This window comes from Dipodomys merriami, unplaced genomic scaffold (genome assembly GCF_024711535.1).
Source record: "Dipodomys merriami isolate MVZ:Mamm:240054 unplaced genomic scaffold, mDipMer1.0.p SCAF_307, whole genome shotgun sequence".
Taxonomy (NCBI): Eukaryota; Metazoa; Chordata; class Mammalia; order Rodentia; family Heteromyidae; genus Dipodomys; species Dipodomys merriami.
In genome coordinates this window covers 60,227-83,485 of record NW_027204571.1, presented here as the reverse complement: position 1 = coordinate 83,485, position 23,259 = coordinate 60,227, and the positions used below count along the sequence as shown (strand labels likewise).

Here is a 23,259-nt window from a genome sequence, read left to right as displayed (position 1 = left end):
CCTCGGAGGACCTCGTTTGCCCCCACCTGATGCAACCCCGAGCCGGGCCCGCGGGCGCCTTCGGGGCGGGGACGGAGGCCCGCGACGCACCGGGCCGGGACCGAAAGGACGCGACGTCGCCCCCCCCGCCCCCCCAGTTGCCTTTGTGTCCCCGGCGCACAGTAGGTCCCCCGTGCCACCGCGAGTGGCCCGGCAGAGACGAGCTGAGCCACACACTCACGCACACTCAACCCGGGGCCAACTCCAGCTGGGTAACTTTTCTCCACTTTTTCCACCCCAGCAACACAATACCCAGAAAACTCTTTGGGGCATCTGACCTTCATTTGAACCCATTTTCCCTCACTTGAACTTCTTTTTCCTCATTCATGAGACTGAAAAGGAAATGACGTGATTGGTAGAGCTGTGGGTAAATGGGGGGTCTCACTTTGGATAAATGGGGTCTCCCTCAGTGCAGCCAAACAGAACTCACCAAAAAAAAAAAAAAGTGAACTTTAGACTCTTAATCCCTTTAGAAGTTTTACTTTAACTTATGGAGCCAGCCAGCTCAGTAGTGTTTTTAACTTTAGCCTCTTCAAAAGTGAAATTACTTCAGGAAATAATAAGGGGGGGAGGGGAGACAAAATTCCCCCGCAGTGTGTAAGATTTGTCCAGATAAAAGACCTAGAAAAACTTGGAAGTGATTAAACCAGAAGTCTGCAATTAAAATTTAAAATTGGAACTAACCTGCAGGCCAAGTTAAATGCTTGCATATAACAAGCTTTGGAAGAGCAAGAACTCTGAAATCATCTTTATTTCCCTGCTACAGCAAAAGGAAGACTGAGAAGAGAAAGATGGTATTCCTTTTAAAAACCCAGTTAAAACTTAAAAAAAAATACAGCTTAGAAGAAATTGGAACTAAAAATCTAGATAAGAAAAACAAACAGGCTGGGAAGGTGGCTCAGTGGTAGAGCACTTGCCTTCCATGCATGAGGCCCTGGGTTCGATTCCTCAGACCACATAAGCAGAAAAAGCCAGAAGTGGGGCTGTGGCTCAAGTGGTAGAGCATTAGCCTTGAGCTGAAGAGCTCAGGACAGTGCCCAGGCCCAGAGTTCAGCCCCACGACCGACAACAAATAAATAAGCAGCAATTAAAAAAAAAAAAAGAAAAACAGAAAATAGATTTGTATTTGTACAGTGACTTTCCTCCAATTTAGTTATTTGACCGACATTTCTGAGCCCAAGTTTGCATGATTCCATGGAAGGACCAAGTTCCAAGCACAGGAGACAAAGAAAAAAGAAAGACCTGCCAAAAGTCCAAAAGTGATAGAGCTGAATTTAATTTTTTTTTTTTTTTTTTTTTTTTGGCGGTTGTGGGGCTTCAACTCTTCAGCTCAAGGCGAGCCCTCTACCACTTGAGCTACAGCGCCACTTCTGGTTTTCTGGTGGTTTATTGGAGATAGGAGTCTCATGGTCTCTCCTGCCCGGGCTGGCTTTGAACCGCGATCCTCAGATCTCAGCCTCCTGAGTAGCTAGGATTACAGGTGTGAGCCACCCGCGCCCGGCTGAATTTAATTTTTTTTTGTCAGTCGTGGGACCTGAACTCGGGGCCTGGGCGCTGTCCCTCAGCTCTTCAGCTCAATGCTAGTGCTCTACTACTTGAGACACAGTGTCACTTCCAGCTTTTTCTGCTTTTGTGGTGCTGAGAAATCGAACCAGGGCCTCAGGCATGCAAGGTAAGCACTCAACCACTGAGCCACCTTCCCAGCCCTGAATTTAATATTTTTTAGGCTGAGAAAACTCAAGTTTTGTTCCACTATTATTGGGAAACAAAGTTAATCTTCCTAAGGCATAATTTACACACTATGAAACTCACACATCAACACACACACTCTAGGCCTTGCACTTGCTATACAGGCACTCTTAACACCTGAAGCCACTTTACCAACCCTTTTTGTGTTGGCTATTTTTTGAGTCAGGGTCTTATTTTATGCCTCAGTGGGCTTGGACCACCATCCTCCTAGTTGTGATTTTGTGATCCCAGCTGGGATGGTGGAATTGTCCTTCACCACCCAACCCTTGGGTTAAGATGGAATGTGAAGTTTGTTTTGTTTTGTTTTTGTTCTGTTTTTAACGCAAACTGACCTCAAACCATGATAGCTCAGATTGCAGGCTGGAGCCACTGCTCCCGTCTGAAACTCACCCACTTTGTGTATCATATAATGAGTCTCAAGAGGCATAAAGCACTCCTACTAATGTCATTGCCAGAAATCCTGTGTGACCATTTACAATTACTCCTGGTTCTCATTCTCAGACTCAGTCAATCACTATCCTGCTTTCTGTATGAATACAGGCTTCTCTGTTCTTCATATTTCATATAAATGGAATCTTGCTATATAGATGGCCTCTTGTGTCTGTCTTCCTTCACTTAACATTGGTTCTGTTGTGTTCTGTATCAGTGTTTCATTCCTTATCATTGCTGAATAGTACTTCACTGTGTAAACATGTATTTTGTGTCCCTCTTTGGTACTTGATGAGACTTTGATGGTGTCACTTTTTTCTTTTTTGCTATTATGAACAGCACTGATGTGAATATTTGTGAGCATGTCACGTAACCACGTGAACACATGTTGTAGGTCCTTTGGCACTCAGTACTTTCATGTCTCTCAAGTAGTCTCCAATGAAAGGAATTATTGGGTGGTAAACTTTTTTTTTTTTTTTAACTTTTTTCAAATCCTTTCCAAGGATACAGTGTCATTTTGTTTCTTTTCTTTTTCTTTCGTTTTTTCTTTTGGTCAGTCATGGTATTTGCACTCAGGGCCTCAGCACTGTCCTTGAGCTCTTATGCTCAAGGCTAGCACTCTACCACTTTGAGCCAAAGCACCACTTTCGGTTCTCGGGTGGTTAATTGGAGAAAAGAGTCTCATAGGGACTCTTCTGCCCAGCCTGGCTTTGAACAGTGATCCTTAGATCTCAGCCTCCTGAGTAAGATAACAGATGTTAAGTACCCAGCTACTGTGTCATTTTCTATTCACACCAAATATTTTCACGTTTACCATAAAAATTGGTTTCTTCTTTATATTAAAATGGATACTGAGCTGGGCACTGGTGGCTCACGCCTGTAATCCTAGCTACTCAGGAGGCTGAGATCTGAGGATCGCGGTTCAAAGCCAGCCCGGGCAAGAAAGACCGTGAGACTCCTATCTCCAATAAACCACCAGAAAACCGGAAGTGGCGCTGTAGCTCAAGTGGTAGAGCGCTCGCCTTGAGCTGAAGAGCTGAGGGACAACGCCCAGGCCCAGAGTTCAGGCCCCACGACCGACAAAAAAATAAATAAAAAATAAATAAATAAATAAAATGGATACTGATAGTTTCAGCCAGGAAGGAGGTATAGAGATGGGAGGATAAACACTGAAGGCCAGCAGAGTCAAAAAAAAAAGTTACTGCAACCTTATCTGCAAAAACAAGCAGGGGCTGGGAAGGTGGCTCAGTAACACACGCACACACACACACACACACACACACACACGGGCTGGGAAGGTGGCTCAGTAACACACACACACACACACACACACACACACACACACACACCCAAGTGGGTGTGTGTTACTCATGTCTTTCACTTCATCTGTGGTAGAACTTGAGATAGGAGGATCTCAGTCCAAGGCCAAAAGCACCAGACCAAAAACATGAGACTGTATTTCAGCTAAAAATAAACTACAAGCAAAAAGGGCAGTGACTTTTTCAAGTGGTAGACTTTTTACCTAGCAAGCATAAGACCCAGAGTTCAAATCCCTGTTACAGGGAAAAAATTGGAAATCGAATAACTTCCAACAACAATGCAACCCCAGCATAGTCGGAGGGAGGAAGATTGTGAGTTCAAGGCCAGCCTGGCTACATAGACAATGTCATAGAATCTAGAAAACATAAAAGCATGGAGGGCCTGGGAATGTGGCTTAGTGGTAATAAGAGTGCTTGCCTAGCATGCAAGAAGCCTTGGGTTTTCTTCCCACTACCAAATACATGTAAAAAGCCAGAACTGGCACTGTGGCTCAAGTGATAGGGTGCTAGCCTTGACCAAAAAGAAATCTAGGCCCAGAGTTCAAGCCCCAGGACTGGGGGAAAAAAAAAAAAGCGTGGAGAAAGACTCTCAGATTTAGGAATTTATTCCTAACGATTTTTTACTTGCTATCTGATTTTCAGTGGAGCAAAACAAGGGACATGACCATGTTATTAGCCTGTGAAGTTTCAGGACTTCAATGATTAGTCAGAGCTCAGCATCTGGAGATGACAAACAACAAGGCAGAAATACCAAGAGTGATTTCAACTACATGGGCCCTATCACATGACTTAATCCCTAGCAGTGACTTCTCTTGCAATCATTTCTTTTCAGCTCACTCTGTTTTGTGTTTAATATATGATAATACATTATTCAATGGTCTTGATTTCACTTTCAAAATCATGAAAATTAAATCAAAACTAACTTGCACGCTCCCCCCCCCAAAAAAAAAAAGTCCATCCTCTTCAAGTTTTTGTATGGACCAATCATCTTTAAAAAAAAAGAGCAGATGTAATTTCAAAAATAGAACCATAGCTATTACACCAATGTTTTCTTTTTCCAACCATGGTTATTCAGAATTCTTAGAGACTAATCTTAATCTGTAGACACCCCAGGAATCCCAAAAGACCAGAAGCAAAGAAAAGAAAAAAGTATGTGGGGTGGGGCTTCCAGGAATATGTTTATTATGTCTATATAATTTCTCCTAACTTTGAGGGGGGGTGGCAAATTCCTCAAGAACACAGCAACATTATTTGAAAATCTTTTGAGATGATCTGAAACCTCACGCAAACTTCTGGTTGTGAAATTGCTCATTTAGTTTCACATTGTGGGACCGAATAAAGATGCAGTAACATTGCTCTTAAGGCAAAGCTGGATGCCAGCGGAAACAGGCAGAGAAGAAAGAACCATTTATTTTTCACTGGAAATGCTTGGGCTGTGCAGAGCCCGAAATGTAAGAAACTTGAGTCTTCTGCTTTTCCTCTTTCTCAGCTTTCCTCAGGGAGCTATGAAACGTGGACGGTTTGGGGGTACACGATTGGAACATGGAAAGCAGAAGAGTCTAAATGGACTTGAGTTCATGCGGATTCACATCATTCTCTTGCTTCAGCTCCCTATTTGCCCAAGGACCTGTTTTGCGCCTGGCACTGGTGGCTCACACCTGTCATCCTAGCTACTCAGGAGGCTGAGATCTGAGGTTCATGGTTCAAAGCCAGCCCGGGCAGGAAAGTGCGTGAGACTCTTATCTCCAATAAACAGCCAGAAAAATGGAAGTGATGCTGTAGCTCAAGTAGCAGAGTGCTCGCCTTGAGCTGAAGAGCTGTGGGATAGTGCTCAGGCCCAGAGTTCAAGGCCCATGACCAACAAAAAAAAAACAAAGAACAAAACAAATACCTGTTTTGCAAAACAGGGTAGGGTTAGAGAACCAAGTACAACTGCAGAGCTGTGTAGAGCATTCACTCTGTACTGGGTCAGTCTGCTTCACCAACTGCTGCCAACTTTCCCCTTTGTTACGCTGGTAGGGGCTGCTGCTGCCTATCTTGTGTACAGTGGCCAAGGCTGCTGCTTTGTGGTGTTTCCAAATAAGATTTCAGCCAGGGCTGGGAAGGTGGCATAAGTGGTAGAGTGCTTGCCTAGCATGCATGAAACCCTGGGTTCAATTCCTCAGTACCACATAAACAGAAAAAGCCAGAAGTGGTGCTGTGGCTCAAGTGGTAGAGCGCTAGCCTTGAGCTGAAGAACTCTGAGACCGTGCCCAGGCCCCAGGACTAGGGGAAAAAAAAAAAAGATTTCATCCAGGCATTGGTGGCTCACGTCTGTATCCCAGTGACTCAGGGGCTGAGATCTGAGGATCATGTTGGTCCAACGGCAGCCCGAGCAGACAAATCTGTGAACTTGTGTCAGACAAATCCGTGAAACTTGTGTCTCTAGAAAACCAGAGTACAACTGTGACTTAACTGCCAATGAGTGGGAAAAAAGATAAGTGAGAATTCAGGCCCTAAGTTCAAATCCCAGTACTACCAAAAGAAGGAAAAACAGGGATGGTAAGGTGTCAGAGCGCTTGCCTTGCATATTTGAGGCCCTGGGTTGGATTCCTCAGCACCACATAAGCAGAAGTGGCGCTGTGGCTCAAGTGGTAGAGTGCTAGCCTTGAGCTGAAGAGCTGAAGGACAGCGCCCAGGCCCAGAGTTCAAGCCCCACAACCAACAAAAAAGAAGAGGAGGAGGAAGGAAAAACATTAAGCGAGCCCAGCAGGTGTTGAGATAGGCCTGGATTGTGCCTAGGTTTTCATCCAGGTTGTTCTTCGACTGTGAGCTCTGGTTTCCAGCCTGTCTTCCCCCAAGGCCTTTGATCTCATTTGATTGAGCAATGCCCATTGCGCCACTCGACAAATATGCCACATATTCCAGGCCAACCTAGCAGGCTTTCCTTTCCCCTACTTCCTGAAGGACATTCACTTTTAGTAGAATGTCCCCGACACTAGGCTTGAAGGGGGAGAGGAAGTCTTGTAGTCACGGCTTACGTGAAGACAGATCTACTAGTTTAGGGTGTTTGCTACACGGGCCTCACTTGGCCTCCTCTTTGCTTTATGATTGTGTTCAGACAGAACTCAACACCTGGCCTGTGCTAAGCGGGCATTGCACAATGAGCTAGGACCCCCCCCCCCCCCCGCCATTCTGTATGTTTTTAGAGAGTGATCAGTGTTTTTTTTTATTTTTTTTATTTTTTTTATTTTTATTTTTTGGGTCCGGTCGTGGGGCCTGAACTCTGGGCCTGGGCGCTGTCCCTCAGCTCTTCAACTCAAGGCTAGCGCTCTACCAGAGAGTGATCAGTGTTTATAACCTGATTGAAGAAATGGCTTACAGACATGCAGGTGTCAGAATTCATCACATAATACATGGCATGGATGTGCAGTCTGTTATGTACCCAGCATACCTCAAGAAAGTGGCAATAAAAACAAGATTTCATAAATTCAAATACTTTCAAAGAGCACAGAGAAATGGTCTCTCTCTCTCATCTTTAAACTCTGGGCCTGGGCACTGTCCCTGAGAAGGCTAGCACATTACCACCAAGCCACATTCCCAGTCTCCCCCCCCACCCTGCACATTCTTTTAACAGTACTGAGATTTGAACTCAGTGTCTATTGGTCTAAACCTATGAGAAAAGAGCTCCTGTTCAAGACAGACAGCAGAGAGCAGAGTCTAGAACGGTAAGTAGACAATAAATGGGGGTGTGTATGTGTGCGTGTGCGTACATGCACGCACATGTTTGCGCAGGTACTGAGGCTTGAACTCAGAGCAATGTCCTTGAGCTTTTTCCACTCAATGCTGGTGCCCTACTATTTGAGCCCCACAGCTCCACTTTTGGCTTTTTACAGGTTAATTGGAGATAAGAGTCTCAAGGACTTTCCTGCCCAAGCTGGCTTCAAATGGGAATCCTCAGATCTCAGACTCCTGAGTAGCTAGGATTATAGGTGTAAGTGACCGGTGCCCGGCTCTGGTTTTTTTTTTTTTTTTTTTTTTTTTTGTTGGTCCAGTCGTGGGGCCTGAACTCTGGGCCTGGGTGCTGTCCCTCAGCTCTTCAGCTCAAGGCTAGCGCTCTGCCACTTGAGCCACAGTGCCACTTCCAGCTTTTTTCTTTTTGCTTATGTAGTGCTGAGGAATCGAACCCAGGACCTCAGGCATGCAAGTCAAGCACTCAACCACTGAGCCACCTTCCCAGCCCTCCATGAGACTCTTATTTCCAATAAACTACTCAGAAAAAGCCAGAAGTGGTGCTGTGGCTCAAGTGGTAGAGTGCTAGCCATGAGCAAAAGAAACACTGGGACAGTGCCCAGGCTCTGTCCAAAAACTAGGGTGGGGAGTGGGGGGGGGGCAAGAAATGGAATTTCAAGTCCAGTGCCGGTGGCTCAAGCCTGTCATCCTAACAACTCAGGAAGCTGAAATCTGGAGATCACAATTCAAAGCCAGCCAGGGCAGGAAAGTCCATGAGAACTTATTTCCAATGAATCACCAAAAAATCAGAAGTGGAGCTGTGGCTCAATTTCCTTCCTGCCTCTCCTCCTCTCCCCAAGAGGGGGGATGGCTTCAGTGACTAGCCTACAGCAAATTGCATATGGTGGAAGGGATGGTGTGTCACTACAAAGACTCTCCCCTTGTGCTGGCTCTCCTGCTCCCCTTTGGACGCTCACCCTGGCAGAGGTGGGTGGGGGTGGTCCTGATGTCATGTCGTGACCCCCTCAGGTAGCTGCAGAGATGCCCATGTGGCCAGGAAGCCATGGGGAAATGGAACCTGCCAGGGACTACAGGAACGTGCCTGGAGGAGCATGAGTCCTTGTCATGGCCAACAAGCCAGTCCTCACAGGTGGGGCTGGACTCCTAGCGGACAAATTCACTGAGGAATGTTGCAAGGCTCAACCCACAACACTGGGACTTAATCTTCTCCTCCTGCATCACTATTTACAAGCTGACCTGGTTCCTACGCAGGTGCTTCTTATGTGGTAACAGACAAGGCCCACAGCAGCTCCGGGCTTCCATTCCCACCAGTTCTGCAATCCTACAAAACAGCTTGAATAAAAGTTCTCGGGCCAGCCAGGGGCAAGAGGCTCATGCCTGTAATCCTTGCTACTCAGGAGACTGAGATCTGGGGGTTGTGGCTCAAAGCCAGCCCAGGCAGGAAAGTCCATGAGACTCTAATCTCCAATAAACCATCAGAAAACTGGAAATGGAGTTGTGGCTCAAAGTGTAGAGCACTAGCCTTGAACAAAAGAGCTCAAGATCTGAGCCTAGGCCCTGAGTTCAAACCCCATAACCAACAATAATAAAAGTTCTAGGGCGGATACTTATTGGTCAGGACTGTGTTACATGGTCTTTCATGGACCTACCACTGGTTCAGGTTTAGAATATGCTGACTAGTTAGGCCTAGGTCATGTGGCCTTTCCTGAACCTATGGTGGCTCTTCATGAACCTATCACTGTGCTTAGGCTTAGGACAGGTCAGGCCTGATTGGCCAGGCCTAAATCACATGGTCTTTCATGAACCTATGTTGCATTCATGAATTTATCACTGTACTCAGAATTGGAATATGCTGATTGGTCAGACCTGAGTCACATGAACACTTCCAGGGTAGGAGTAGGCAAAGGAATGGTGAAGGGTAGTGCCCTATATTTTGGAGGACAAAGTGACAGATGTCCACAGAACGGCCGATGTGTCCTTCTCTGCTTCTTGGCAACGTGCCCCAAGTGTCGGCCCATCAAATGTTCTGTGTCCCTGGAGCATCTGTATCGTTCCTTTTGCTGCCAGGCTTGTTCCCCTCAGGGGCTACCCCTCTGCCTGTTTTGGTCCTGGGTGTCAGGTGTCCACTCAAGATGCTGTGGCAGGGCTGGGAAGGTGGCTCAGTGGTAGAGCACTTGACTTGCATGCTCGAGGCCCTGGGTTCAATTCCTCAGCACCACATAAGAAAAAAGCCGGAAGTGGCACTGTGGTTCAAGTGGTAGAGTGCTAGCCTTGAGCTGAAGAGCTGAGGGACAGCGCCCAGGCCCAGAGTTCAGGCCCCACGACCGGACCCCCCCCCCCAAAAAAAAAAAAAGATGCTGTGGCAGTGGTCACAGGGACCCAAGGCCCGATGCCAGGGCCACTGTCCTCCGCCTGCCCTGCTTGGGCTCTCAGCCACACGAAGCCCCTCCTCCCCACCTCTCACCTCTTTCCTCGGCACCCCGCAGGGTCCTCCAGCCTTCCCTTTCCACCCCAGTGCTTTCTTCCTGGGCATTCCTCTTCACAGCTGTGGCTGGCTGGGCCCAGGCCCACAAGGTGGACACTCAGATCTATCCTGTTCTGAGCTCCAGACCCCCTCCCCTGCCTCAGCCTGCTGTTCACAAGGGAGCCTCCCCCCACCCCAACACACACCTGGCCAGAGCAACGTCCCCACGTGAGGCTTCCTGGACTGGGTGACAGTTCTACAACTTGGCAGCTGAGAGAACACTGCTCCATGGCCCAGCACGTGCAAAGGTCCTGATAGAAAAGAACTCAGAAAGTCAAATTATGTATGAGTTGAACTGTGTCCCTCCCAAGTTTGTAACTCTGGTGAGAGATGGGTTTTTAGAGGTAACCAGTTAAAAGGAGATCATCGGGATGAGTTCTAACCCAGAAGCACTGGGGTCCTTATAAAAAGATGTGCACACATAGCTGGGCACCAGTGGCTTGCATCAATAATCCTAGCTACTCAGGAGGCTGAGATCTGAGCATCAGGGTTTGAAGCCAGCCTGAGCAGGAAAGCCCGTGAGACTCTAATCTCCAATAAACTACTCAGAAAAAGCTGGAAGTGGCACTATGGCTCAAGTGGTAGAGTGCTAGTCTTGCTTAGTCTTGAGCATAAAGAGGCTCAGGGATAGTGCCCAGGACCTGAGTTCAAGTCCCAGGACTGGCAAGAGAGAAGGAGGAAGAGGAGGCCGGGTGTCGGTGGCTCATGCCTGTAATCCTAACTACTCAGGAGGCTGAGATCTGAGGATCTAGGTTCAAAGCCAGCCTGGGCAGGAAAGTCCGTAAAACTCTTATCTCCAATAAAGCCATAGAAAACTCGAAGTGGCGCTGTAGCTCAAGTGGTAGAGCGCTTGCCTTGAGCTGAAGAGCTGAGGGACAGCGCCAGGCCCAGAGTTCAAGCCCCACGACCGACCCAAAAAAAAAAAAAGAGGGAGTAGTAGAAGGAGGAGGACACAGTTGGGAAAGCCATGTAAAATGGCAAGGCAGAGGCCAGGGTGATGCGTCTGGAAGGAAAGTAACAGTGAAGGCTGCCAGCAGCCCAGCGGAAGGGAGGAAACGCCTGGAACACATTCCCCTTCAGGCCTGAGGAGGAGGCAAGCCTGCTGGCCTTGACTCACATGGCTTGTTTCCAGACCAGAGTGGTAGCACATCTGGGTTTTGGTGTTTTTTTTGTTTTTTGTTTTTGCTTTTCTGTTGGTTGTGGGGCCTGAACTCTGGGCCTGGGTGCTGTCCCTCTGCTCTTCAGCTCAAGTTGAGCACTCTACCACTTAAGCCACCGCGCCACTTCTCGCTTTTTCTGCTTATGTGGTGTTGAAGAATGGAACCCAGGGCCTCATGCATGCAAGGCGAGCGCTCTACCACGGAGCCACCTTCCCAGCCCTGGGTGGGTTTTTGAGATGGGAGACTGCGTAACCTAGACTGGCCCTAAACTTGGAATTCTCTTCCCTCAGCTTCCTCCTGAGTACTGAGATTATAGGTGTGTGTCATCATGTCTGGCAAAATGAAACCCTGTGTGCTTCAAAGAGAAAGGGAGCTGAGCACTGGTAGCAGCAAGCCTGTAATTGGAACAACTCAGGAGGCTGAGCTCTAAGAATCATGATTCAAAGTCAGCCTGGGCAGGAAAGTCCGTGAGACTCTTATCTCTAATGAACTACCAGAAAAACAGAAGTGGCATTATGGTTTAAAGTGCTAGGGTGCCAGCCTTGAGTAACATTCAGGCCCTGAGTTCAAGCCCCACTACCAGCATGAAAGAGATAGAAAGAGAATGAAAAGACAGTCCACAGATTGGATTTAAAAAGAAAAAAAGCAAGCCGGGCGCTGGTGGCTCACGCCTGTAATCCTAGCTACTCAGGAGGCTGAGATTTGAGGATCGAGGTTCAAAGCCAGCCCGGGCAGGAGAGACCGTGAGACTCCTATCTCCAATAAACCACCAGAAAACAGGAAGTGGCGCTGTAGCTCAAGTGGTAGAGTGCTCGCCTTGAGCTGAAGATCTGAGGGTCAGCGCCCAGGCCCAGAGTTCAAGCCCCGCGACCGACCAAAAAAAAGAAAAAAGCAAGCTACACACCGGTGGCTCATGCCTGTAATCCGAGCTCCTCAGGAGACTGAGATCTGAGGATCTCAAATGGAAGCTTGTATGGGCAGAAAGGTCTGTGAGATTCTTATCTCCAACTAAGCAGCAAAAAGCTTGAAGTAGAGCTGTGGCTCAGGTGGTAGACCACCAGCCTTGAGTGAAAAAGTTAAGGGAGAGTTACTTTGCCCTGATGTTAAGCCTCAGTACTGAAACAAAGGAAGTAAATCAATGAATTAAATTGGTCCTGCTGTGTTAGAAAAAAAAGGTCCTTGTGACACATTTGCACACCAACACCTGGCACTGAAGCACTAGGCCTACTAATGCTTTATAATATCCCCAGTAGTTTATAAGACCGGCTTAACACTTCTTTCTTGCCTACTTATCCCATAATAAATTAAAAGCTGCAGAGTTCTCTGACCCCAGAGAATCTGGCTTATGCTCCCCTGCCCCCTCTTTTCTTTTTTTTTCTTTTTTATTTGGTTATGGGGCTTGAACTCAGGGCCTGGATGCAGTACCTGAACTTTGCTCAAGGCTAGTACTGTACCATTTGGGATACAGCTCCACCTCTGGCTTTTTTGGTAATTTATTGGAAATAAGAGTCTCACAAACTTGGGGCTGGGAAGGTGGCTCAGTGGTAGAGCGCTTGCCTTGCATGCAAGAGGCCCTGAGTTCGATTCCTCAGCACCACATAAGCAAAAAGAAAAAAGCTGGAAGTGGCGCTGTGGCTCTAATGGTAGAGCGCTAGCCTTGAGCTGAAGAGCTGAGGGACAGCGCCCAGGCCCAGTGTTCAGGCCCCACAACTGGACCCCCCAAAAAAAAAAAAAAAAAAAAAGAATCTCAAACTTTCCAGCCCAGGCTGGCTTCGAACCATGATCCTCAGATCTCAACCTCCTGAGAGGCCAGGATTACAGGCATGAGTCACTGATTTCTGGCTCCACTTCCAATTCTCAGCAAGTGCAAGAAATCTCTATTAGCTTTAGTGTCCTACCAATAAAACATTGCCTAACTGGGGTGACCACTGCCTGAAAGATGTCTCTTGTAAACCTCAAGCCATCATGATAAACCAGATGCGAGTGGCTCTCACCTGGTAGTTCACACCTGTAATCCTAGCTACTCAGGAGGTTGAGATCTGAGAATGGAGATTCAAAGCCAGCCCAGACAGTTAGCCACTAAAAAGATAGACTTGGAGCTGTGGCTCGAGTGGTAGAGCGCCAGCTTTAAGCAGGAACGCCAAGTGTACATACACACACACACACACACCACAGAAAGAATGTTATCTTGGAGGTAACAAGAGCTATCTAGGGAGGACAGTCTTTTTTAGATTGTTCTGTTTCTGAAGGCCATATAGCAATTATTTGCAACCATGAGAGGCAGAGGGAAGCTGGGAAAATAGAAGGCAGCTTGGAGAGGAAGAAAGACAAGAGGCAAGCCTTAGATTTTAGCACTACTCGGGCCAAACAGAACCAGGAATCTCAACAACACCAAAGTGCAGGATTGGAAGCGACTGAGAATCCTGCACGGACTTTCAGGAAAGATTCTGGGCCGCAGCATGGGGCCTCTTCTGTCTGGGCCAGGAGAATTCTGGCAGCAGCCCCCGGCCCAAGCATGTTCCTACATAATTGAAGTCAAATGTGCTGGGGGAGGGGAGACAGAGGCGGCCTGCGGTCCTTCCCGGCTGGTTGTATGCGCGCGTGCACGCAGTCCTCCTCGGTCCTGAGCCCTGCAGTTGGCCTTGTTTGGGATCAAAGCCAGTTAGTGTTGATTTTTGCAGCCTGGAAACAAATGCAATGAAGTTGTTTTCTGGAGGCCTGCATTTGGAAAAGAGGGTTTTAGTTGGTTTCCCTAAGGACAGGGTGTGTGAGTGTGTGTGAGTGTGTGTGTGTGTGTGTGTGTGTGTGTGTGTGTGTGTCAGGGCTCTGCCTTTGCAAGCCAGTGCAGGGCTTCTGCCCTAACAAAAGGAATCAAAGACGGTTCAGCTTCAGCTAAGGCTGCATCTGTCAGCAAAGATAAGTCCCCAAAATGCTGCTGCCAATCCCCTTGGGCCGTGGGTGAGAAGTCACCGTCTGGAGTGTTTCCGAGAGAAAAAAAGTTCCTGATGCCTCCTAAAATTTTCCACTGACTCTCCTTCCTTCTCAGGTCTTTCTCTGGGATCTTGCTTCTTCTGCTCCCGAAATGAGTCCCCTCAGCATGGAAGCCTTTGGTGCTCAGCACTGTTAATGGTGTCAAGTGACACGGGCAGATTTCTGAGGTGGTATTTAACAGGTGCCCGGACTCCTCTGGTGTTCAGGGGAAAGTCAGAGCCTTTTACTTGTTGGACCATCATGGAGGCAGCGAGACAGCTGAGGGCGGCTGCTGGACTCTCCTTATTTGCTCTGTGTGTGTGTGTGTGTGTGTGTGTGTGTGTGTGTGTGTGTGTGTGTGTGTGTGTGTGTGTGTGTGTGTGTGTGTGTGTGTGTGTGTGTGTGTGTGTGTGTGTGTGTGTGTGTGTGTGTGTGTGTGTGTGTGTGTGTGTGTGTGTGTGTGCTCTTGGGAATTGATACACTCATACCTAACTGCATGCCCAGCCTTAGGGCTCTTCCTTTGTAGAGGAGAAAAGAATAGACATGATCTGATCTGGGATCTGCTGCTTTTGGGCAAAAGATGGCAAAAACATCTCACTGGAGGCAAGATGGAATAGCTGTCCTGTCTGGCTTCCCATCTCTGCTCAGGGCTCCAGGTTGATTTGGATGATTTGAAGAATGGCCATACCAGCTGCATGCATTATACAGGGAGATTTTTTTCTTTCATGTGTTGGTACTGGAGCTTGAACTCAGGGCTTAGCCTCTGTCCCTGAACTTTTTTTGTTTTTTTGCTTGGTTGTGGGGCCTGAACTCTGGGCCTGGGCGCTGTCCCTCAGCTCTTCAGCTCAAGGCAAGCACTCTACCACTTGAAACACAGTACCACTTCTGGCTTTTTCTGCTTATGTGGTGCTGAGGAATCAAACTCAGGGCCTCATGCATGCAAGGCAAGCACTCTACCATTGAGCCACCTTCCTAGCCCCTGAACTTTTTGTTGTTGTTCATGGGGTTTGCATTGAGGGCCTGGATGCTGTCATTAAGCTTTTTCACTCAAGGCTAGTGCTCTACCACTTTGATCCACAGCACCTCTTTTGGTTTTCTGGTAGTTCACTGGAGATAAGAGTCTTACAGATTATCCTGCCCGGACTGGCTTCAAACCGTGATCCTCAGATCTCAGTCTCCTGAGTAGCTAGGATTACAGCATGAGTCATGGGTGCCTGGCAGCAGGGTGGTTTATTGTGGGTCTCATTAGCCCTCTTGGTGAGGACTGTGCCTGTGATTCCAGGCTGGGTCAACTGCCCTGCATTAATTCTGAGGCAATCTCAGGCTCTGAAAGGAAGGTTTCAGGTCAGGGGATTTAGAACAAGGTCTGAAAAGAAACAAAGCTGCTTTACTCAGTGGACTTGGTAATTAGTCTTGAGTAACGAATATTATCTGTAGCAGTGCAACACCCGTGACAAGTACCCAAACTACATTTTCTGGGTGATTCTGGACTTGGAACAATTTAACACGAGGCCCCAAAGTGAATGATCATCTTGTATGATTGTTCATATCTTCCTTCAATGCAGCAACAAGTGCACAGATTGAGAAGCTGCTGCATAAGTGTTTTTCCGTTCACCCTAAACTTGCAGGATCACCGTGGACTGCTTGGTTCCTCGGCAGAAAGCTTGCTAGCTGCCATGATTTTCAAAGTGTTGCCCTGTGGGAACAACCTTGAGAATTAATCTGCAACAGAACTTGCCTGTTTCTTCCTGGGAGAGATCCAGGGAGAGCCCATGTTGCTGGGATTCAAGATAAAGAAAGATGAGCATTAAAAACAGAAGTGAAGGGGTTGGGAAGGTGGCTCAGAAGGTGGCTTGCCTTGCAAGCATGAGGCCCTGGGTCTGATTCCTCAATACCACATAAGCAGAAAAAAGCCACAAGTGGTGCTGTGGCTCAACTGGTAGAGCACTAGCCTTGAGCTGAAGAGCTGAGGGACAGTGCCCAGGCCCAGAGCAGGCCCCATGACGGGCCAAATAAAAAAAAAAAAAAAGGGAAGATATTATGTTAGGATAAAGAGGGGCATGATTACCCCAAACCTGCAGTTAAAGAAAAAATAAAAAAGATACCTTTATAACCTCCCCTAATTCACAAATGAAAACTTGTTTGCTCTAAACAATGCTGGAGGGGATAAAATCCAATCTGTATCACTGAGAGGAGACATGTGGCTTTGGAGGATCAGGCTTCTGAAGGGGAAGCCTTTTCTATGAAATTGGCTATACCTGATGATGTCACCTAAAAATATTGTACTTTAAGCTGGGTGTGGTGGTGCATGCCTGTAGTTCCATCTATCTAGAAGATGGAGGCAGGAGTATTTTAGCATCTGGGCAAAGTAACACTTCATCCAAAAAGCAAAATAAAAAAAAATAAAAGGGCTGCTGAGAGCTGGTGGCTCACACCTGTAATCCTAGCTACTAAGGAGGCCAAGATCTGAGGATCAAGGCTCAAAGCCAGTTCAGGCAGTAAAGTCTGTGAAACTCTTTTTTTTGGTCCGGTCGTGGGGCCTGAACTCTGGGCCTAGGCGCTGTCCCTCAGCTCTTCATCTCAAGGCTAGCGCTCTACCACTTAAACCATAGTGCCACTTCCGGCTTTTTTTCTTTTTGCTTATGTGGTGCTGGGGAATCAAACCCAGGGCCTCAGGCATGCAAGGAAAGCGCTCTACCACTGAGCCACCTTCCCAGCCCCAAGTCTGTGAAACTCTTATCTCCAACTAACTACCATAGTGCTGTGGCTCAAAGTGGTAGAGTGCTAGCCTTTAATAAAAGAGTTCAGAGAGATCACCCAGGCTGTGAATTCAAGCCCCACAACCAACAAAAAACAAAAATGCAAAAAATGCAAACAAACAAACACAGGACAGGGCACTGGTGGCTCACGCCTGTAATCCTAGCTACTCAGGAGGCTGAGATCTGAGGATTGCGGTTCAACGCCAGACCGGGGGGGGGGGGGGGTGGCCCTGGGAAGGTGGCTCAGTGGTAGAGTGCTTGCCTTGCATGCATGAGCCGTGGGTTTGATTCCTCAGCACCACATAAGCAAAAAAAGAAAAAAAAGCCGGAAGTGGCGCTGTGGCTCAAGTGGTAGAGCGCTAGCCTTAAGCTGAAGAACTGAGGGACAGCGCCCAGGCCCAGAGTTCAGGCCCCAGGACTGGACCCCTCCCCAAAAAAACAAAAAACAAAAAACAAAGCCAGCCCAGGCAGGAAAGACCGTGAGACTCCTATCTCCAATAAACCACTAGAAAACCGGAAGTGGCGCTGTAGCTCAAGTGGTGGAGCGCTTGCCTTGAGCTGAAGAGCTGAGGGACAGTGCCCAGGCCCAGAGTTCAACCCCCACAACCGACCAAAACAAAAAACAAAAAACCCAAAAAACCAAACACAAGACAAGCAAACAAACAAAAAAACCCACACACAAAACGTTGGGTACATCCAGAGTCTAAATGCAGCTATTCTAGCATTCCCATTTTAGTAGTTTTCACAGGCAAGAATGGAGTCTGGATGTGTAGCTCAGTGGCCTACTATATAGTTAGCTTAAACAAATCCTTGGGTTCTATCCCCAGTGCCAAGAAGGAGGAAAAAGAAATCAGTGGGGTTGGGGGAGCAGTGTATGGCTCCAGTTGTAGAGCAAGCAGGAGTGCCTACCAAGCAGGATGTTTTCAATTAAATCTTTAGTACTGGGGGTGGGGGGAGGAGGGATGGGGGTAGAGGTTCAGCAGCATGGTCACAGAGCATCTGGTGTGTCCTAGGTTGATGGCTGGGTCTGCGCACCCAGATGTCCCTGCACCATCAAGGAGGTGGTTCCTGACTCTTTCGAGGCATAAACTGTGCCCAGTGCATGGATGGGACACTGTGCTCAAGTTAACGCGTCTCTTAGATATGCCTAAATGCCATCACTGAGACAAAGTATGCCCTCAGCACCATGGCATGGTGTGCGCGGCAGCCAGATCTGGTGGCTGGTACTTGCAGTGTGGATATTCTGGCTGCACCAAAGGGTTTTCCAGCCACGACAGAAGGCTGTTCATATGCCATGTGCCAAGTTCTCACACCCTGCTGGCTGGCTGCTCACAAGCCTTGGATGAGGACTTTGCTGTGCAGGCAGGAAGGGGAGCTGCTTCCCATGCTCTTTATTACCCAATGGGACCCAGCGAGTCATGTATGCCACACTTTCCAAATATAAAAATCGTCTGCTTGGTGTACGATCTACACAAGATTGACTTAGTTGGCAAGAGTAGTATGTCTGGGCTTCCCTCCATCCAAGCCACCAAATTCAGGTAATTTCCTAAAGTACCAAAAGTTCAATTTTTTTTCTTTGAGACAGGGTCTTGCTGTGCTGCCCAGGCTGTCCTCCTGGTCTCAAGGAATCTTCCTGCCTCCGCAATTTTCTTCCCAAAAAACTGGGTATGGGTTTGGGAAGCTTAAGGAAAGGGCTGAAAGGTAGATGGATGGATGGCTTGCTGGGCTGTGAGGAAGGTGACCTTTATGTGGCTTGTGAAATCCAGGCCACTGACCATTTCTTGGATTCTCAGACAGGTGCTCCCAGGCACTCAGAAACAAAGATTCACGCAGGGCTAATAATCCCAAAGGTTGGCTATTTCAATGCAATTTAATTGTTCAGGTAGTATGGACAAGTGGTTCATCTCCATCCTGAAGGAAAACACTTAACAGCTCCCACTTAAGTAATTCTGTCCAAATCAAACAATGCTTTAACCTTCTGACGTATCATGGTGTGCATCTTGGTGTGCTTGTTCCCCAGCACAGCCTTAAGTGTTTGTCCCACCGTGCAAAGCTGGGCTCTCAGCCGGGTAGGGCTGCCTGCTCGCCTGCAGGGGTGATGTTAATGAACCGCAGAGAATACTTTGCAACTACATCTGATTCTGGTCATTAGTATGCCACCACCCACCCTGGCTTCCCAGGGTTGTACATGCAGGACAAGCACAACAAGCACTTGGCCAAAACAGCAGGACTCTTAGCTAGTGTAAAAATAGATTTTAAATAAAATAGAAACTCTATAGGAAAGAGAATTTGATTATGCTTTCCATTCTCATTCTTGTTTTAAGATGTCTGTATATTCAAGTCCAAAGAGAGGACTTACAGTCTGGTCTGTCCTAAGCATGAGATTCAGAATGGCTGTGCACACTCATTCTGCAAACTCTCAAGGATTCTGGGAAGGTCAGTGGCAGCTCACATGGATGGCAACAAGGAAAGGGGGGTGGGGAGAATCACGGACTAAAGAAACGATTCAGAAATGTGCTAAGTAAAATCCTTTGGCTAATTAGAAAGCAAAAACCAAAACCCATGGTTGAACAGTAAGCCTTGTTAACCTAATCGTTACCTCTCCTAGAAGCTAAATTCTAACACGGTTGCATTTCAGTTTTGCTCAGTTCCTGTAGGTCTGGACTGATGCTTCCGGCTCTAGAGGAAGTGCACAGATACTGCTGGCCCACCACAAGCCTTACAAAGGGCTCTGTGGAAATTCCAGGTTCTGGAATTGGAAATAGCCTTTGGCTGTACCTTGAGAACATAACTGAAAACCTGCCCTGTCTCCCTCTGGCTGCAGCCGTGCAGGCCCATCTTCTAGCAAAACACATGAAGTGAGACAGGGACCCCCTCCCCCACTTTTACATGGATGATTATCCCTGCAATTTTTTTCACTGGATGCTGGGACGTGTGCTTGGAGATTTGAGTCTTGGAGTGGCCACCAAGCCTCTTTCTTAAGTGCAGTGAGTAATGCTGTAGGGAATCACCAAAAATAAACAACATAAACTGCCACCATTTTCCTTACCCTGGGTCTACTCGGTCTAACTCAGGCTGTTTGTTTTTCCTGGCTAGACTTAGAGAGCAAGTTGAGATGGCTGCTGGGGACCAGCCAGCCTCTCTTCGTATAACATCGGAACAATCCTCCAGCTATGAGGCAGAGGGGTGGGAGGCGATGAGGGCCAAGCTTTTCCCAGCTCTTCGGTAGCGAAGGGACCTCTCACAACAGCTGCTCTGAGCCCTGGGAGGTCAGAGCTTGGGTTCTGGGTAATGTTACCTTCTAGATCACAGTAAAACTTCGTGTCTTAAACCGATGCCCAAAAGAACGATAAATACTCCAACTCAATAAATACAACTGAAAAATGCCCTATGGGGTCGGGGCACCTACCAGGCAGAAGGCAAAGTGGGCATTGTGTAAGGTTTGTGACCAGCACCACGCTGAACACACTGCCATGGCCTTCAGCCCTGCACTCAGCACACCACACACAAATGAAAGGGCAAAGACCAGCTTATCCTCACTCCTGCTTCTTAGGCTCACCCTCCTGCAGTGCAGGGCACAGTCATGGGGACGCTTCTCCGAGGGTCACTTGCCCCGCTTGCTGCGGCCCTTCCTGGAGGGCAGCCTCCCACTGCTCCCAGAAGCAGAGGGGCTGGGGGCCGAGGCCACGGCGATGTTAATCTGCCCCTCCTGGATTTCCTGCCTGGTCTCCACAGGCAGGTGGCTGATCTGCTGCTGCGCCTCCAGGTAGAACATGACGTCACGCAGCTGCTCCTGGATCTCCGTGATCTGCAGGTCCTTCTGGTCACAGGTCTCCTTCAGCAACCTCTCCCCATCCCTCACCTTATTCTGTAGGAGGGCCTGGTTGGCGCGCAAACACTTGTTCATTTCCTGCTCCTCCTGGAGCTCGGTGGTGAGTCTGGCCACTTTCGTGTTCAGCTGGGAGCACCTTTGGCAAAACAAAGGGAGACAGAAACCCGTTGGCATTTGCTGACACAGTCCCTCTCCTGCCTGGGACTAAGCCACTCCTACCATGCCAAGGGAGGCTGTTCATTGCCACTGAAATCACTGTGCATAGCAATCCTTGATGTAACTTCAAGAGAGTTTTAAGAATCAGGAAACTTTCAATCACAGAAAGCTGTGATTCAGGCCACACTTGGAGGTTCTGCTGCGCCTCGGTGTGGCAGTCAGTGAGTACACAGGGACCCCAGAGCCACATGCTCTCGGAGAAAAAGTGACATTCTTGGAGAGTCAAGTGCTCTGACCTCACTGCATTTGCTGGAGGAAGAAAAAGGTTGTGCTGGCAGGAATTGGGAGCGCCCAATCTTACTTATTAGTAAGGAATGACAAGTTGAAGTACGTGCGTGCGTGCGTGCATGTTTGTGTGTGTGTGTATCCTGGGGCTTGAACTCAGGGCCTGAGCATCATCCCTGAGTTTTGTTTTTTCCCCTCAAGGCTAGTGCTCTACTACTTGAGCTAAACCTCACTTATAACCTTTTTTGGCTTAATTGGAAATTAAGAGTCTCATGGACTCTCCTGTCTGGGCTGGCTTTGAACGGAGATCCTAAGATCTCAGCCACCGAGTAGCTAAGATTTCATGCATGAGACACAGGCACCTGCTTCACCTACCCTTTTTTAAAAAAGCTGCTCAATCAGGGAACCCCCAGAGCCTGCTGACACACATGCTCAAAACTGAGGGTGTCCCAACATGAAGGGACTGGTTTTATTTCCCGGGGTCTACTGTCATACAGCAACACATTTCAAGGACAGATGAAAGCCACCTACTTTCTTTCCACAGATTGTTTTTCCTTGAGGAGATCGTTCAACCTGTGCTCCAAACTGTCACACTTCTCAATTGTTTCTTTAAATTTGGTCTTCATGTTGTTAATCTGAAAGAGCAAAATGGAGAGATCCTTGTTACTAATGTACACTTTTCCTTCCTAATTATGTGCACGTAACTGTGACAATCCAAACTTAGAAAAGGCAGGGTGAACAGCTGACAATTTCTGTGGTAGGAATACTAACAGTGAGACCCCTTTTCTTCTTTACCACTTCACTCTGCCTGGAACAAGGTGTAGAAGCTGCTGGCTATGCAGGGGAAAGCTGGAAATGAGCCAGCTGTTTAGGCTCTGGAATGTTAGAGGCCAGAGCAGAGTACTAATGCCCCTCCCGAGCTTACACGCTACAAGTTATTATCCACTGGTCACCTGACAAACTTGTGAGGGTGGCTTCTACTTATTTGATAGTTTTGTTCCAAAAATTTTCTCACCACGAGGCTATATGGAATGTAAGCAGTTCATGTTTTGCTTGGGTTTATGTATAAAGGTAATGTATCAAAGGAACTAATGCATAAAACGTAGGAAAATGAAGCCAGGTGCCGGTGGCTCATGCTTTTAATCCTAGCTACTCAGGAGGCTGAGATCTGAGGATCACGGTTCAAAGCCAGCCCGGACAGGAAAGTCTGTGAAACTCTTTTTTTTTTTTTTGGTTGGTTGTGGGGCTTGAACTCTGGGCTTGGGCGCTGTCCCTGCGCTCTTCAGATCAAGGCGGGCACTCTACCACTTGAGCCACAGCGCCACTTCCGGTTTTCTAGTGGTTTATTGGAGATAAGAGTCTCAATCCGGGCTGGGAAGATGACTCAGTGGTAGAGTGCTTGCCTTGCACGCATGAGGCCCTGGGTTCGATTCCTCAGCACCACATAAGCAAAAAGAAAAAAGCCGGCAGTGGCGCTGTGGCTCAAGAGGTAGAGCGCTCACCCCATGACCAGACCTCCCCTCCCCCCAAAAAAGAGTCTCAATCCTCAGATCTCAGCCTCCTGATTAGCTAGGATTACAGGTGTGAGCCACCAGCGCCAGCTCTGAGAGACTCTTATCTCCAATAAACCACTCAGAAAACCAGAAGTGGCATTGTAGCTCAAGCAGTAGAGTTTGCCTTGAGCTAAAGAGCTCAGGGACAGTGCCCAAGCCGAGTTCAAGCCTCACGACCTATCAAAAAAAAAAAAAAAAGTTAGGAAATTACAAAATTTGGGATTAATGATGCGTTAGCAGTGATCCTAGCTAAGAGCATGCTGGAGTCTAACTAGGGGAGCGTGGACTGTCTCAGGGTGAAGGTTGGCAATTGTAGGAACTGCCTCACATCCACTGTCTAGGCACTGGGAGGCAAGGTGGGGAGGGAAACGGGCAGGTGAGTCACCAGGAGGTAATGACAGCAGGAAGCGACTGACTGAGGTCTTAAATCCTATGGCCCAATGCTGGTGGCTCAGGCCTGTAATTCTAACTACTCAGGAGGCTGAGATCTGAGGATCATTGTTCAAAGCCAGCCTGGGCTGGAAAGTCTGTGAGACTCTGATCTCCAATAAACCACCTGAAAGCTGGAAGTGGTGCTGTGGCAAGTGGTAGAGAGATCACCTTGAGTTGAAGAGCTCAGGGACAGCGCCCAGGCCTACAGTTCAAGCCCCATTACAAAAAATAAAAAAATAAAAATCCTGTGGCCCAGCTATTGACTATGTGTGTCATAGGCAGCGTCTTGTTCCTCCCTCCTAACAAGCCAATGTTATAGA

The 23,259-nt window shown here is 47.9% G+C and overlaps 1 protein-coding gene and 1 non-coding gene across 2 annotated transcripts in view; one reads left to right on the top strand and one right to left on the bottom strand.

Moving 5' to 3' along the window:
• The first annotated feature begins 12,484 nt into the window (after positions 1 to 12,484).
• Positions 12,485 to 12,549, top strand: Trnaa-ugc (transfer RNA alanine (anticodon UGC)). Its single transcript has one exon. It is a non-coding gene; the product is annotated as a tRNA-Ala (tRNA).
• A 5,983-nt stretch (positions 12,550 to 18,532) lies between these two features.
• Positions 18,533 to 23,259, bottom strand: part of LOC138840910 (BRCA1-associated protein) — a 30,616-nt gene continuing 25,889 nt past the window's right edge. The window contains exons 11-12 of the mRNA XM_070041311.1: positions 21,486 to 21,589; positions 18,533 to 20,649 (exon numbers count right to left, since the gene is read on the bottom strand). Of these exons, the coding sequence (XP_069897412.1) occupies positions 20,286 to 20,649; positions 21,486 to 21,589 (468 nt within the window). The 3' untranslated portion in view covers positions 18,533 to 20,285. The remainder of the gene's footprint in view (positions 20,650 to 21,485; positions 21,590 to 23,259) is intronic.